This window comes from Erinaceus europaeus, chromosome 16 (genome assembly GCF_950295315.1).
Source record: "Erinaceus europaeus chromosome 16, mEriEur2.1, whole genome shotgun sequence".
In the NCBI taxonomy this organism is placed as follows: Eukaryota; Metazoa; Chordata; class Mammalia; order Eulipotyphla; family Erinaceidae; genus Erinaceus; species Erinaceus europaeus.
Genome location: NC_080177.1, coordinates 74,982,684 through 75,000,450, shown reverse-complemented (window position 1 = coordinate 75,000,450; position 17,767 = coordinate 74,982,684). Strand labels below are relative to the sequence as shown.

General features: G+C 35.8%; 1 protein-coding gene across 4 annotated transcripts in view; it reads right to left on the bottom strand.

Moving 5' to 3' along the window:
* The window catches only part of MIPOL1 (mirror-image polydactyly 1), a 265,158-nt gene that overhangs the window by 206,894 nt on the left and 40,497 nt on the right, over positions 1–17,767 (bottom strand). For 3 of the 4 annotated variants that reach the window (XM_060175449.1, XM_060175451.1, XM_060175450.1), the window contains exons 2-4: positions 12,004–12,141; positions 11,017–11,095; positions 9,566–9,622 (exon numbers count right to left, since the gene is read on the bottom strand). In XM_060175449.1, the coding sequence (XP_060031432.1) occupies positions 9,566–9,622; positions 11,017–11,035 (76 nt within the window). In that variant the 5' untranslated portion in view covers positions 11,036–11,095; positions 12,004–12,141. The remainder of the gene's footprint in view (positions 1–9,565; positions 9,623–11,016; positions 11,096–12,003; positions 12,142–17,767) is intronic. The other variant, XM_016187534.2, reaches the window with a different exon arrangement.

The following is a 17,767-nucleotide window of genomic DNA, read 5'->3' as shown; positions in this document are numbered from 1 at the left end:
GAATTTACACACAAGTCTGAATCCCTAAGGAATATATATTTACTCCACTGTCCCTACCATATCTCCTCTAATGTTTGTTGTTTTTCAGTAAACTAATGCTAAACTCTACATATCCTCATCTGTTAGGGATCGGTATTAATCAATATTAATAATAAATTATTATTAACCTAAAATTTTCATAGGGAAAAGTCTAAGAACGTGGAATATTAAAGAAGGGAAATAGGGCATCATCTGTTCAACTTTGATTCTATTTCTATATTTAGATAAATCAACAGATATTATACTGTTTTAAGGCACATCAAATTACATAAGTTAGAGCTAGTGAAACTAAATTAAAAAATAATTTAATTGTTAATTTAAAATATTAGTCAACAAAAACTAGCATTCAATATCTGCACAAGCATAATTTCATCAACATGAACTAACCACTTTTACCCACTAGCCATTCTGAGTTGAAATAATTTAAAAGTTGTGATATGTTAAAACTGGCATAAAACACACAAACACCTTAAACTCAAAACAGAATCTTCAAAAATAATTACTTTCTTAAGTTATATGCTGTCAGCACAATTTCATCAACTGACAGGATTGACAATTATACCAAAAGGCACAGATAAGAGTATTTTAATTCAACCATTCAGACTGCAACCAATTCCTATAAAATAATTGTAGTCTGATTTTTTTCTGCTGGCTTTTTCATGTCTGAAAAGCAGAAGCAAAAAAAAGACTATCTTAATTTTATAAATTATTTTCATTAAAACACACACACTAGAGGTTGATTTGGTGATACCTCCCTTTTTAATTCAACTAACAGGGTTTTTTTTGGTTGTTGTTTCACCTCCAGAAACTTTACAAATCCACTGCTCCTGGCGGCCATTTTTCTCCCTTTTTATTGGGTAGGACAGAGAGAAATTGAGAGAGGAGGGGAAGATAGAGAGGGAAAGAAAAAGATACCTGCAGACCTGCTTCACCGCTTGTGAAGCGACCACCCTGCAAGTGGGGTCCTTGACCTTCGGACTACGTGCGCTTACTCGGGTGCGCACCACCAGACCCCTAACAGTTATTTATAACCAACAGATAGATATACGTAAATGTTACTCATGTAGTCACCTCTGCAAGTGCTCCACAACGAGCCAGTCAGCCTGCACCAACTGTGTAAATGGACTTCAAAACAGTTCATACACCCATGCCTCTTGGTTATGATGTGCAAAACCAATGGCCTAGCGATGTCGGAATTTACAGTCACCACATGAACAATGACACATATTGAGACCCTAAGATTCATCTTAGCCTCCCTGGAGGTCGCTCAGTTGATAAAGCACAGGATTTGCATGCTTGAGGCTTCCAGTTTGTTCTCGTGATGCCTGAGCCCAAGTGATGCTCCGACTTCTCTCCCATATGATTAAAAATAAAAAAAAGTACTAGAACACAAATTATTTAGAACAGATTTTTTAAAAGAATCATAAATATAAAAAAAAATAATAAACAGGGGGCCGGGCACCTGGTTAAGCGCACATGGGCCATGTGCAAGGACCCGGGTTGGGGTCCTGTATCTCCCAAACTGCAGTGGGGACACTTCGGGAACAGTGAAACAAGTCTTTACTTGTCTTAACTTTCTCTCTCCCGCTCTACCTCCCCCTCCCCTCTCAATTTCTCTTTGCTCTATCTGATAAAAACTAAAAGAAAAAGGAAAGGGAAAAATGGCCGCCTGGAGCGCTGGATTCCTAGTGCCTGCACAGAGCCCCGGCAATAACCCTAGAGTCGAAAATGCAATTAAATTATAAAAAAGCAAAAATTCTAGTTTCCATAAAATTAGAAGTAGCGGTTATGTTAAAGATTGTGGGGCCAGTGAGATAGCTCACCTGGGATTGTTTTGTCAATTTTGCAACCCAGATGTGAGCCCAACACACAACGCGGGAGTGCGGTGAGAGCAGGGGAAGCTGCCATGCTGCGGTGTCTCTCCCGCTCTCTTTCTGCTAAAAAAGTCAGTCCCTAACAGTGATGCCTCAGCAGCAACAACAACAAATAATTGTGCTACAAAGATGTGTGCTAGGAAGTGCTTTGGGATGAAAGGAGCATAACCAGAAATAGATAAGATTTTTATGAATGAGCTCATAATCTTCAGGATGGAAAAATGAAAGAAAAGCACAAGCTTTGGGAAAGTCAGGTTTTTTTTTTTTTTTTTTTAATTTCAATCAACATCATATTTTTACAATCACCTGAAATAACCCTGGAAGCACTGACTACATTCGCAAGAACTTGCATATTACAAGTTGACTCGGACTTTCTTCTTTTTTAATCAAGAGAGCTAGTCACAAGTTGTACAAACAGAAACTTATATCAACAGTATAAAAATGAAGGTAAAGGGATGATATTAAAAAAAAATTTATTGGGGAGACTGGCAGTAGCGAAGCGGGTTAAGCTCATGTGGTGCAAAGCATAAAGATTCCAGTTCGAGGCCCCGGCTCCCCACCTGCAGGGGAGTCGCTTCACAGGTGGTGAAGCGGGTCTGCAGGTGTCTACCTTTCTCTCCCCCTCTGCCTTCCCCTCCTCTCTCCATTGCTCTCTGTCCTATCCAGCACTGATGACAACAAGAATTAACTACAACAATAAAACAAGGGCAACAAAAGGGAATAAATAAATAATTTTTTTTAAAAAGAAGCAAAAAGAAATTTATTTCCTCTTCATGTTTATTCATTTAGTAATTATCATTTGATATAAAATGGGGAAATGATGCCTAGTATGGAGAGTATAGCATGAACTGATTTAAAACACTTTTAAAAAATTTTATTTAAGCAAAAAAAAAAGTTCCTCTTATTTCATAAACTTTTACTATATTAATAATTCATGAGTAAGTTCATCAGTTGTATCAGTGTATCACTACAGCAGAAAATGCTGAGATTGGGGTTCTGTGATTAGTGTGTTATGGGAACTCAGAGGTTTCACTCAGTTTTACTGTAAACTTGGAATTGCTCTACAAAAGCTATCTGTTAGAAAAAATGCTTGTTCAACGATGCACAACTTAAACTTATACCATGTTGTAGCACAGTTCTACTTTAATAAAAAAATTAAAAATGTCACAATATATAGTTGATGGTATAAAATCACAACAGTGAACCATCATATCAGAAATGATGAATCTCAAAATACGGCTGATTCAAAAACAAAAAATAAAACAACAAAACTTTACAGCCCGTTAGGAAACTAAGTTGTCCTTATAAACGTTTTTTACTCTGCTTTACTACTGGGGTCTAGAGTAGTAACAGAATCACTCATATAAAGCTTAAAAAGACATCCATAACCCCATGTATTTAAATCATGAATCTATATAGTATCGTGAACCTAATCATTCTTTAAGAACAATCTTAGCATTTCCTCTAGAAATGAAACCATCCTGGTTGGTGAGCTCCAGTACTTCTAAAACTATTTTATCAAAGACTGCAGATAGTCTTAAGGTCCCAGGACTTCAGTAAGTTAGGTCACAAGGAAATAAATAGTAAATTGAATCAGTTCTCAGACATGTTCTTAACTCCCCCTCTCTTGCATATGAAAAAAAAAAAATGCCCTCTTAAATTCACACTTCCCAAAATGAAGAGATACACTGGTGTTTTCACACTACTCTGATTACAGGTGAATTTTCAATATACGAGGTTAGATTTAACCTTAATAACATAATGACTTTCTGTTATAGTCAGTCAACTATACTAAATATAAACTCTACCATTAATGATACTAAAACATTATATTACAAAACAGATTTCTTGTGAAGTTAAAAAATAGTAGTCCAATACTGTTCTTTCCATTTCATAATACTTTTAAAACTTTTAATAGACCTCACATTCATAACTAGATGGAGTATCGGTGGTAACCATCACCGCTTATTAAGGCTTTGACAACCATCTGTATTTTTAAGCATCTGTATTCACATACTAGAAGGGAAGTGAAGGCAAGACTGTTGAGGAAATGGGGGGGGGGGTATATATGGAGAGAGAGAGAGAGAAAGTTAAAAAAATCAGTCCGTATCAGTGATCTTGGGAAAACTACTGCAGTTTCCAGTGGAGAGGATGGGACACAGAACTCTGGTGGGAGCTGTAGAGAATTGTACCTCTATTATCTTACAATTTTGTAAATCTATATTAAATAACTAATAAAAGGAAAAAAGAAAAAGAATTCACATTAAATAAACTCATTCTTATTCTGGGTATTGAAGTAGGTCTTTTCTATACACAATCTTTACAAAGTCCTAAAGAAGTTATCACTATCCACATACACGAGAAAACTCAGGTGTAAAAAAAAGAATAAAAAGGAAATACAGACCCAAGTTCAGATAGAAATAGTATGTACGAAAGTAGATAACTGAAATCCAGGTCTACCTAGCTCTAAAACTTGTATTCTTTATACAATAATGTTTGTTTTTTTTTTTAGTTATGAATGCATTGGTTGGTTCTTCAGTATAAAATACCATCTATTTTAAAATGAGGAAAAATAAGTTCTCTTACTCATTTATAGAAAATGTACCACTACTAAAAACAATGATCAAAGATTATTTAAGTCCTGTAGTTTAACACACATTGATTACTTACTTTCATGTTATCAAAACCTTGGATTTCCAGAAGTATCTAATCTATATACTTATTTATTTTTTTTATCTAACTGGTATAAATGGACATTATGTGATGCAACTTTTCATCCTTCCTCTCTTCTTGAAACATAAAATAGTTGGTAAAAATAATGAGAGTCTACAAAGACAGTTAAAACTTCATAGAGGTTTTTTTTTCTTTCTTTCTTTCTTTTGCCTCCAGGTTTATTGCTGGGGCTCTGTGCCTGCACCATGAATCCACTGCTCCTGGAGGCCATTTTCCCCCCTTTTGTTGCCCTTGTTGTTGTAGCCTTATTGTTGTTACTATTGTTATTGTTGATGTAGTTCACTGTTGGATAGGAAGAGAAATGGAAAGAGGAGGGGAAGACAGAGGGGGAGAGAAAGACAGACACCTGCAGGCCTGCTTCACTGCCTGTGAAGCGACTCCCCTGCAGGTGGGGAGCCAGGGGCTGGAACCAGGATCCTGACGCCGGTCCTTGCTTTTGTGCCACATGCACTTAACCCGCTGCGCTACTGCCCTTTCTATAATATTCAATAAGATGTTCGATCTTATTTAAAGTGCTTGCAAATCATGTAATGGCTTCAGATATGAGAATCAAAGATGGATAAAAAATATAGCTTGTGAAAAGAGAGAAAGATAAATGAACCAATAATGAAAGAGGCTAAAGGTGGCACACAAGTTGCAAATACTAAACAAACAAACAACAACAACATTCAGATCTAATGAGAAATGAATGACCTACCAGTTAGCTTTTACTACATTTTAGTTCTATTTAGCTTGGTAAAGAAAACAATAAATTGTGGCCACAAAAGGTATATAAACTTCAAAATAAAAATGGTTGCTACTTATTTAAAAGGAAATAGTCTTAAAATTAATTCACTAGTCTCCAACAAACTCAACTTATAGGTCTCTAATACCACAAACAGTAGTGGTTTTTCATCTTGTTTCAAATGAGTACAACGATTGAAAACTGTGCTCACTTCTCAAACTTAGTTTTAAAAAGTATAATTCATATCTAAACTGAGGTCATGTGTAAGTGAAAAATAATTGTACACAATAAAGCCTTAATATATAAACCAAAAGAGTATTCAAGAAACTTGTAAAACACGAAAAGTTTTCACCTAAAGCTTCTTCAAGTTGGGTATTCTTTTACTTCTAATCTTTGAATGGTAAGAAATATTTAAAATATAGCTAACTTAACATGCGATGTGGGTAGACCAAGTAACCTTTTTTAACCTTTCTTAGGGAACACTGACCCCTAAAGGTTCCAGGTTCAAATAAGTTTCACAATATTTTAAGCTTTACTGATATTAGATCTCATTTTTGCCTATATACCATATATATGAATAATATAATACGGGTGTTTATTCATAAATACTATGTAAGCTATTTCCAGTGGACTGTTTTATTAAATAAGACAAACCATGTTTCTGGAAACTTAATAGAAAACACCAAATTAGATATAACATCAAAAAATGTTACCATTCAAACTATCTACTCATGGGAGTTGAGTGGTTCCACAGTGCATTAAGCACAGGTGGCACAAAGCGTAAGCAAGGACCTGTGTAAGGATCCTGGTTCGAGCCCCCAGCTCCCCACCTGCCGGGGAGTCGCTTTACAGGTGTTGAAGCAGGTCTGCAGGTGTCTATCTTTCTCTCCCCTCTCTTTCTTCCCCTCCTCTCTCCATCTCTCTGTCCTATCCAACAACAATGACATCAATAATAACTATAACAATAAAAAAGGGCAACAAAAGGGAATAAATAAATATTTAAAATTTTAAAAAATAAATAACTACTCAGAGTTTTTTTTTTTAATTCTCTCACTCTTTTTATTTTATTTTCTTTTTAACACCAGAGCACTGCTCAGTTCTGGTTTATGGTGGTGCAGGGGATTGAACCTGGGACTTCAGGGCCTCAAGCATGAGAGTCTTTGCATAACCATTATGCTATCTACCCCCACCAACTTTTTTTTACTTCTGTCTCTCTCTTTCTCTCTCTCTGTCTCTCTCTGTCTCTCCCTCTCTCTCCCTCTCCCTCCCTCTCTCTGCTTCTGCCTCTGCCTCTACCTCTGCCTCTCTCTTTCTCTCTACCAGAACACTGATCAGTTCCGGCTTATTGTGGTGGTGGTGGGGGGATTGAACCTGGGACTTGGGAGCTTCAGGCATAACCATTATATTATCTACCCCTGCCCCCCATGTCTTTTTTTTAAATATACACAGCTCAGTAAGTTAATAAAAGGGCTAAACAATTAACCACATATACATAACAACTCATTCATTCAGAGTGTTTAAGCACAATGATTATGGCTTTTTTTTTTTTTTTTTTTTTTTTTTTTAACCAGAGGACCGCTCAGCTCTGGTTATGGTGGTGCAGGGAACTGAACCTGGGACTTTAGAGCCTCAGGCATGAGAGTCTCTTTGCATTACCGCTATGCTACCTACACCCACCCCTAATTTTTTTTTTTTCTTAAACAGTGGAAGGGGGAAGTAAAACATCTGCAATATCAAACGTTTTTAGCAAAGGAAAAGACATTTACTTCTTAAGGAGCCACAAGTTGTAACTAATGATCACTTGACAATATAAATTTATTAACTTACATAGTACCTCCATCAACCTAAAAATCTTGCTCATTAAGGCTTTTTTCTTTTTCTTTTTTAAATTATCTTTATTTATTGGATAGAGACAGGCAGAAATTGAGAGAATGGGGAGGAATAGAGAGAGAGAGAGACAGAGTGACACCTGCAGCCCTGCTTCATCGCTTGCAAAGCTTTCCCTCTGCAGGTGGGGGCTGGGGGACTTGAACTTGGGTCCTTGAACATTGTGACATGTACACTCAACCAGATGAGCCACCACCTGGCCCTTTGAGGCTTTTTTCAATTGCTTCAAGAAACATGGACAGTTTACAGATGTCTTCACCCAACCTGCCTACTGATGTCAACTTTACATTTTCTAAACTGACTATAATAACAAAGCAAAAAAAAGAAAGAAATAAAAAACGTAGATCATTTTTTATTATTATCTTTATTTATTAGATAGAGACAGCCAGAAATCAAGAGGGAAGGGGTGACAGAGAGGGAGAGAGACAGAGAGACACCTACAGCCCTGCTTTACCACTTGTGAAACTTTCCCCCTACAGGTGGGGACTGGGGGGCTTGAACCTGGGTCCTTCTGCCTGTAATATGTGTACTCAACCAGGTGCACCACCACTCAGACCCAGATCATTGTATTTGTTACATTATATACATTGATGAATTCCTTGACTTCAAATATTTCAACAAAGGCAGGAAACAAATAGCTATTTCACACTCACTATAATGAAGTGTGAAAGACAGTGTACATCTATGAATGAACTAGATTAAATTACTTCGGTTTCCTAAAAATAAAAAAAAGTTTAAAAATATTTGTGGGAGTCGGGCGGTAGCACAACGGGTTAAGTGCAAGTGGCACAAAATGCAAGGACCCATGAAAGGATCCCGGTTCGAGCTCCCAGCTCCCCACCTGCAGGGGAGTCACTTCACAGGCGGTGAAGCAGGTCTGCAGGTGTCTCTCTTTCTTTCCCCCTCTGTCTTCCTCTCCTATCTCCATTTCTCTCTGTCCTATCCAACAATGACAACATCAATAACAACAACAATAATAACTACAACAACAATGAAAAACAACAAGGGCAACAAAAGGGAAAATAAATAAATATAAACATTTTTTAAAAATATTATTTATGAACGCAGACTATAAGCATTAAAGTAAATAAAAGAACTTTGAAGCAATTTGGGTATAATGAAAAAAATCTATGAATCTTGAGATGGTCATTGTTTATATATGTCTGCTATTACAGATCAAAACATATTACATCTACCTGTTTAATTTTACTTTTTTTCTTCTTCTTTTGGTTTTATTGGGTAGGACAGAGAGAAATTAAGAGGAGAGGGGGAAGAAAGGGAGAGAGAAAGAATCTGCAGACCTGCTTAATGTTATTCACAAGTCCTTATCTGATAGAGTGTCTTATTCCTGTATCTGATGTATACAAAAAAGCCAGTGAAAACACACGTTTTCTTAATGGTGTTTCTGTCACTTCTACTGCAGCCTGTGTCTTTAGCCTGGAGATACCCTTTTCCCTAAGTGCACTACAGTTCCAACAGCTCCCTGCCTTAACATCTCTACTGGCTATAATATTTATGAGAAGTCTTTTCTCTGCTGCTTCTAACTCTTTACATATATTAAAATAATTTCTTTAGCTCTTGAGAGGTGCTTTCATCTATAATTTCAACAACATGACTTTCACAGCAATGTGACCTCTACACAGAGACCATAAGCAACAAAGGACTCACTATTTACTTCCTCTTTTCTTATTTTGTACCTAAATTGAATAAAACTGCTCTGTGGTCTTCAAAAGAAGAATGTTTGCTCGTTGGCATAAATGAATAAAGAATAGCGGCATCATATTATTTCCTAGGCCCACGCCAATGCATCCTTATCACAAATTTGAAAAATACCTATCTACCTCATATTCAAGACATGTTTAAAAATAAGTAAAAACTTGAAAAGGGATCAAAATTAAGTGTCACAGAGTCAGTTCACTAAAACTATTAACTTTAACTACTTTACGATATTACTTGCTGTAACTTTCTCCACAGTTTAATTAGTTATGGAGGAGTCTAAACTCATAATAAGTAGGCTCTAGTCACAAACAAAAAAGAGAGAGGTTGTTAGTGGCACACAGGAAAAGTTTAACAACCTGAAAATTAAAGAGAGGCAAACCCAGAAAGCAGTATCTTTGTGTGCCACAAAGGAATATAAAAGTTACTAACTTTAGTACAATAATGATAAAACGGTCCACAAGCCTTTCACTTTCTGGAAATGCTAACGGAGGGGCCCAGCGGTGGGGCATTCAGAAAAGCACACAGGTTACCATGGAGCCAGGTTCAAGCCACTGGCCCTCTACTGCATGGAAAATAGAGAATGCCTCACCGGTGGTGGGAGCAATGCTGCTGGTGTCTCTCCTTCCTCCTTTATCTCTCTCCATCACTATCATAAAAAAAGAAATGACGGGAGTTGGGTGGTAGCGCAGCTGGTTAAGCACACGTGGCGCAAAGCCCAAGGACCAGCGCAAGAACCCGGTTTGAGCCCCCGGCTCCCCACCTGCAGGGGAGTCGCTTCACAAGTGGTGAAGCAGGTCTGCAGGTGTCTGTCTTTCTCTCCCCCTCTCTGTCTTCCCCTCCTCTCTCCATTTTTCTCTGTCCTATCTAACAACAACGACATCAACAACAATAGTAATAATAACTACAACAATAAAATAAGGGCAACAAAAGGGAATAAATATTTTTTAAAAAAAAAGTAATGACTAAAAAAAAACCCTTTTATACGTAACAGGGTGGTTGATATGTGTGTGTGGTGGAGGGTTTCATATTTGGAAAGCAAGTACAAATTAGCGAGAGAGAGAGAGAGAGAGCTGTATGATGTCTTGATAATCATAGTTTTAATTATAAAATATAGAGAAAATAAAAACTATGTGCATGAATGTGACACTAGTCTGGGTGACCAAGCACTGCTGGTGGCCTGGAACAGAGGACTTCGGAAGCCCAGTACTCAAACTGACTGGGATATGCTGGTCAACCCCCTTCAATTCCTGTATGTGTGATACTCTATTTAGAACGCTTTCTTTCTTAAGGATTCCAGATAGCTGACACTTCACTCAAAGAGCCCAACACAGATCTGTTCTGTTGACCCATCCATATACTACTCTCTCTTTTTCAGACCATCTTCCAGTATTTCAAGGTCTGTCTCTCTTCTCACCTGGCGTATCTCTCACTGTCTAGAGTCTCAGAGTTTCTGTGTGTCTCCATCAGCCCATTTGTACATGTCTCTGTTTCTATGAGTCTCTCTCACCCCACCGGATCCATCTCTAGGTGCTTCTGAATGTGTCTCAATGTGCATCTCTGTATACACCTGTCTCTTTCTCTCTGTCTACATTTGTTCTTCTATCTTTCACCGTGAGTACATTTTCCCGAGTGTTTGTGACTATTCCTGTGTTTCTGACTCTCCCCTGACCTGGGTCTGCTTACAACTCCTTGCTTCTTTCTCCCAGTCATCTCTCCATTTCCTGTCACTTTGCATATTCTTCTCTCTTCCTCTGTTCTGTTTCCTCTATATTTCTTTCTCTGTGTGTCTGTTTTTCTGTATGCCTCTGTGTTTCATTTTCTCTGTGGTGCATTTCTTCATGTATCTTAACACCTCTTTTGTGGGATGTGAGTGGTTTTTTGTTTTTGTTTTGTTTTGTTTTGTTTTTTGTGTGTGTACAGGCACATACATGTATTTGTTTGCCTCTGTCGAATATATTGGTTAGAACAAACATACTTCAGTCAGTGCCTTGAGTAAGCACAGCACCTGGAGTTTGGTATTAATGCCTCCAAAGTTCTTACCTTTTGACCAGCCCTCCATTCGTACTTCTGTTCTCGTTTGCTCTGGCAATGTCTCTGGTTTTTGTTCCAAGATTTGAAGCTAAAATAAAGCCAACTCTAGGTAAATAAACTTTAAACAATATATCAGAACACACCTAGATCTTAGTTTTGTTTAACAGAGAATTTACAGGATAAACAATTTTCTTAAACTTCTGTAGTGCAACAATTAACTATATTTCAAAATATGAAGTTAAATTTTTCTCAGAAAAAAAAAATCTTCCTTTCATACTTGTATTTTAGTAAATATCATTTAGGCTAAGTTTAGTTTAGTTTTGTTTTTAATCCTTATACCTTGGGTTCAAGAGCCATATAATGTATTTGACTTAAGATTTATCTATAACTTTAACAATCTCAGAAAAATACAACTTTTACTTTCATAAATTTTGTACCAAAATTATATATTTATGGATTTGAATTTATGATGTATATTTTCACAAAAATACTTCATACTAGTAGAAGTGCTTTAAGAACGCTATTCTAATTTTAAGAAACAATGATTAATAGCATCTTGTGAAATCAGTTTTCATTTGCATCAGCCTTTTCAGTAGGCATGAAAAAAAGCTACACAAGTTTTATTTTGGTCTTTTTTTGTCTCCAGGGTTATTGCTGGGGCTCAGTGCCTGCACCATGAATCCACTGCTCCTGGAGGCCATTTTCCCCCCTTTTGTTGCCCTTGTTGTTGTAGCCTTGTTGTAGTCATTATTGTTATTGTTGATGTCATTAGTTGTTGGATAGAACAGAGAGAAATGGAGAGAGGAGGGGAAGACAGGAAGAAAGAAAGACAGACACCTGCAGACCTGCTTCACCGCCTGTGAAGTGACTCCCCTGCAGGTGGGGAGTCAGGGGCTCGAACTGGGATCCTTGCGCCGGTCCTTGCGCTTTGCACCACGTGCGCTTAACCTGACCCCCTTGGTTTGCCATTTTTAAAGAGAATAAAATTAGGTTTACCTGGCAGCTATAACTCTTCGTTCTTTAAAAAGTCTTCAAATAAAGCTGTAGTAAGCTTCTCCCTTTCCAATTTTCTCTAAATATGTTGATCCAGAGTTGGCAATCTTTTTCTAAGTTCCTCATTGACTTTTGGATTAGCTGAAAATATAGGAAGTTATTAATATCAAAGAAATATGTTTCAGTCAATGAAGCCATTTCCCTACATATTGCCCAAAAAGGTTAATAATAATTGCAGTCTTTTAATAAGAGATTCATATAGCAAGACATGTAGAAAATACAGTCTTTAATAACCTCTGGAGTATTTTAAAACATGTCTTACAGGTCTTAATGTGCTTAGTAATATACTATTTAAAACCATAATTTTATCCCTCTGCAATATACAGTCACTCTTCCTCATCATTTACCCAGCTAATGAATGCCAGCAATTAGTAAAATGTAATCCCAATGCACAATCATTTTAATGCTTTTAGCACTCAGAAAAGTAAACACCAAATTAATACTGCTCAAGCCATATCAGATCCTAGTTGGAAGCAAGCAATTATAGTTCAGCTCCTCAGGTGTAATTAAATGATTGGAATGATTTAGTTCCATAAATGCAAGTTAATTCATAAGCAAGCAACAAATATACTGGGAGTAATTACAAGAAACATTGACAGTCTAAGCAGGGCTAATTCTTTTATAAGCCTGACATAGTAAAATGCTGCCCTCTCCTGGACATAACAGTGAATGTCTAGAGATGGAAACAAAACAACTATCCCCTTTCCAAAAAAAACCAACTTTTGAAGACATTTTGGGGGTTGGGGGGAGATCCATGAATGTGGCTGCAGTTCTTGTGTCAAATATTAAAATTTACGGCTTGTATCATAGTAAACTCTACACACTGCAGTAGTTAAGATGTTTTCCCATGAAGTTCTGAATACAAGTCCTAAAACACACAAGCTAATTCCTATACTCCTAACACTAACTAACTCAGAGTAACCCTGACAGACAGGCGTAAATGAAACTTCTTTGTTCCTCTGAAATTCAAGGCATATGCCCGAATCACACATTAGTAAGCCCTAACATGACTGTTACAGATCATAAACTGCCCTTCTAAAATTTGTAATTAGAAAAAATATATATACTCAAAATACTCAGTATTCTTATGAACCATACACACTAGTCTTAAGACTGAATGTTTTTGATGAATTTCAGTAATAAAATGAAAACTAAAGCACTAGTAATAATGTCACTATCACAAAGCTTTAAAGCATAAAAAGAAACAGACAATAAACAAAATTAAGTGTCTCCTGGATTTACTTGAGTCATTCTCGACTTCTTCTCTTAGGCTACAGTTCAGAACTTTAGATGTGCATTAGAACCTTCGAAGTTCTAACTGAATGTCTCTCACTAAACTTTCAGCTTTTACATTACGGCATGCTATAATCTATGTTTACAATTAATGTGTAAACCCAAACAGAATCACCGTTTGGACTTTTCACAAAACCAAATATATTCTCACATGTTACCAGTACCAGTTAAGTAGTTAATTTTCTAACAAATGCATATGACACTTGCTGAGAATAATGCTTGCGTTCTAGTCTTTTAATATGCTTGTTTTCAACTGTATTAAAATAACTATATTCTGAGTCGTATCCTGTGTAAGCAATACAAATAAATCAAAATATTTTAAAATCTTATCACTAACTTGAAAATGTGCAGCCCATCTAATTTGCCCCTGAGGTCACAGTCTTATTTTTCAATTCATACCTTGTACACTGTAAGTTAATTGCTTTTGGAAAGTACTTATTATTCATGTAAAAATTAATGTGCCCGTGTATTTAAATCCTCTTAAATGATCATTCATGCATCTTCCTTCCTTAAGTACCAATGAAATCTGTCAAAAGCTATCAATGCAAAATGGTCTTAAAGAAAGTTTTAATAGAGATTTTTTTTTTCTGCTAACACAAGATTTTCATATTCACCAACTTTACTTAAATTCCATTAATTTTTTAAGCTACTTTTAATAAATTCACCAAGTAAAATTTTTAGGCCCCATAGTCTGTCATTTGTGTTCCAGCTGACGCTATGAATATTAATAACAGTGTTATCCTGATTAAATAGGCTTCTATGAAATCCCTGTGAATCCTATAACTCAGACATCTCATTTTTCCAACTCTTTATGAATTTGGATTCCGACATTGAACAGGAAAAATCTTCAAAATCAGATTTGATGACATATTTGCATATCATCAAGCAAAAATTAGAATGTTCTGATGATTCAAATAATTACAACTTAGGTATCTATGTATTGTTAGAGGGGCAGAAGATTTCTGTAAATATACAACATACTTTACACTTTTAATCATTTCTGGACAAAGGATTAAAGACTAATAAAATACTAATTCCTTTTCTCACACTCACCATACAAATCTGCTATCAAGAACTTGTTCCAATCAGAAATTACATATTCACTAGTTAAAACGAATGGGATGATTGTACTAACGACAGCAGATTAATTAGGCTGTTAATCAAAATATTAATTTACTACATCACGGATACATTTAATTTCCTTAACATTACTAGTGTACACCTGGTGCAAGTAACAAAATAAATCATGGTCTTTAACTACTCATTTTAAATTCTAAGGGAAAGGGAAAACAACTACCCATAGCCTTAAAAAGACCACCAGTAGTGGTTAAAAAACAAACAAACAAACAAACCACTGTAATGTAATAGAATATACCACATACACTGTAAACCTTTAATTCACCAGTAAAGAAATTTTTTTTAAAAAAAGAACATACTACACTAACATTTTAAAATCTTCATCACAGATTCTTGACCTCATTTCAAAGTTACCTCTAATAAAAAAAGACTCACAGACAATGGAAAATAATTAAGGAAACCATATTTATCATCTCTCTATGTGTGTGATAATCTAAATATATTTGCTAAAATGTCCAACATTCAAAAACTTCAGACCTAAAAAAAAAAAAAATGTAAACAGCCTATCTTTCCAAATGGGCTTTGATTCCTTATTTACCCAGCTGCTAAATATTTAATAAAATAAAATTCAATATTTGACCACTCTAAAATTTCTAATCTGCCTTAAAAAGCTACAAGTGATTCGGATATTTATCCTTTAAACAGTTACAGCATCTTTTTAATAGAATTTAAAAATAGGACGTCATTCCCTAATGCAATACAACGCGTAATTTTTTAAAAGTAGATGTCCCTCCTACCTTCCTTCACACACATATCAACATTATGGCACAGATTTTGGCTGACTCTGGCTCAGCTGCCTTCTTGGTTTAATTGCAAACGTGTGTAAATTAAATCCAATAGTGCTAATCTATTGACTGTCTTTTATCTAATAGTTTGGTAGTTCCTAGACTGAGACAAATTGAAATGTTTTGCACTGAAATGGTTTCATGAAAGAGTCAAAGGAGAGTACCGTATTTCCTAGAATTAAATATTTAAATATATAATTCGAGATATGTGCATGTCTTACTGCTTGATTAAAGGAAGCATCTCTAAAACATTCCTGTCCCTAGCACATTCTTTCCCTAAAAGAATTCCTTTCACTCGCTGTGTGTCACGTCACAGCCCACTACATACCAAAGCTCAGACAACAAGTTGCATGACCAGTGCATGTTTGTCAGACAGCTCCCCATATCTTCTATGCTTTCATAATGGAGAAACTTCAGTTTAAAAAGATGACTTCCCGTCATGAATGCTCTGAGAGGCCATCTAATTCGAGGGGATAAATAGTTTGTACTTAACATGTACATTTTTCACATTTTGAAAACAGGGAGTGAAGCTGAACAGGCTACTTGTAACACTGCAAGAGTTTCCAGGGTTACCTTCACACAGCACTTTGAGAATGGATACGGCACTGCACAGATCCTTTGACAATTTTTCTTCAAAAGCAAAACTTTAAAACTATTTCAATATTGCCCGGGGACTAATGAGATACAGGGTTTTTCTAAACTATCCTGAAACATTTTTTGCCCTAGACTGAAGTAAATGAAATCACTTAATCTCTAGCAGAGGATAGAGTATAAAAGCAAGGACAGTATGGAATCATCTCTGTAGGGGACAGTCCATTTCTGTTGTCTTAAGATTTGCGTGGGTGCCAAGTTCTGAGGTAATGACACACACTTCCACACAAAGATGTAAATTTCCACACAATACACTGAAGTTCTTGGCAAATCAAAAGTAAAAAAAAGAAAGTAAGAGAGAAAAAGTGGTAGAGCATATAAACCAACATATACAGCTAAAATGAGCAGCTACTTAAAAGAAGTTTTAAAAAGCTATCAGAACAATATTATTTAAATGACGTCTTAATAATTAGATGTAACCAAAATTGTATAAGGTCTTAATTATAACAAGCTACAATACTTCCTCAAATATCTTAGTAAAAAAAAAAAACCACTGAATAATTTTTGTTCTTTATATCATCTAATAAACAGTAACATATTAAAAAAGGGATATGTATCATAGTTGTAAATAAGAGTAACTTTTGCATTTTGTGTACAATAATTATTCACCCAGTAATTTTTGCTAAGATTATTTTCTGTAACATTCCCAATGTACAATGCTAAATGCAGACTGTAATTTGTAATGTTAAAGATAATTTCTAGATACCAATATTAAATTACTAGAAACAAAATCTATGAACGTTTAAAAAATGTTAAACTTATGACAATCTTTTTTGTTGTTGTTCAATACCAAGTCATATAGCCATTAGAATTCTTTATTTGAGCAACTATAAAAGTTTATGTAATTTCTTCGGAGTTATACTTCATATTTTCTTTAATGGGAAATATGTAATAAGAATAAGGTTCTAAACTACTCATTCTAGCTATTACAGTACAAGAATACAGAAAGAGTAGAAGTCAAAGTGTATACTCAATTTCTTTCAATAAAAACTTTTATTTTTGTCTAGCAATTAAAAATTATACAATAGAGCAGAGCAGCAAGTGGTGCAGTGGATAAAGTGTTGGGCTCTCAAGATCGAACTGGGGAGGGGGTGGGATATGGAGATTGGGCGGTGGGAATTGTGTGGAGTTGCACCCCTCCTACCCTATGGTTTTGTTAAAAATAATAATAATAATAATTAAAAAAAAAAAAAAAGATCGAGACCCCAAGTCCAATTTTCAGCATTGCAAATACCAGGGGCAGTGGAAAACAATGATGACATCAGTAGCAATAATAATAACTATGACAACAATAAAAAAACAAGGGCAACAAAAGGGGAAATAAATAGATAAATAAATATAAAAAATGGGTGGATATAAATATAGGTTACAGAGAAAAAGGAACCCTGCTCCACTGCTGGTGGGAAGACAGACTAGTACAGCTCCTTTGGAAAACAGTATGGAGAGTCCTTAGACAAATAACAATGAAATTGCCTTAGGACCCAGCAATACCACCATTAGGTATTTTAGTCAAAGGACACTCAGACACTAACTTGAAGGGACATCTGCACCCTTATATTCATAGCTTATTGTTGTTATGCACAACAGCCAAAGAGGAGAAAGAAGCAGCCTGAATGCCTGCCAACAGATAACTGACTATAAAAAGTTATGGGATATATATATATTTCACGGAATACTACTCTGCAATCAAAAAGGATAATCTTGTGTCTTCTGAGACAAAATGGGTGGAACTGGAGGTGATTGTGCATAGTGAAATCAGTACAGAGATGAAAGACAACTGCCAGATGGCTTCATTCATATATGGGATGCAGAGATCTGATACATGTGAATTTGAATAAGTA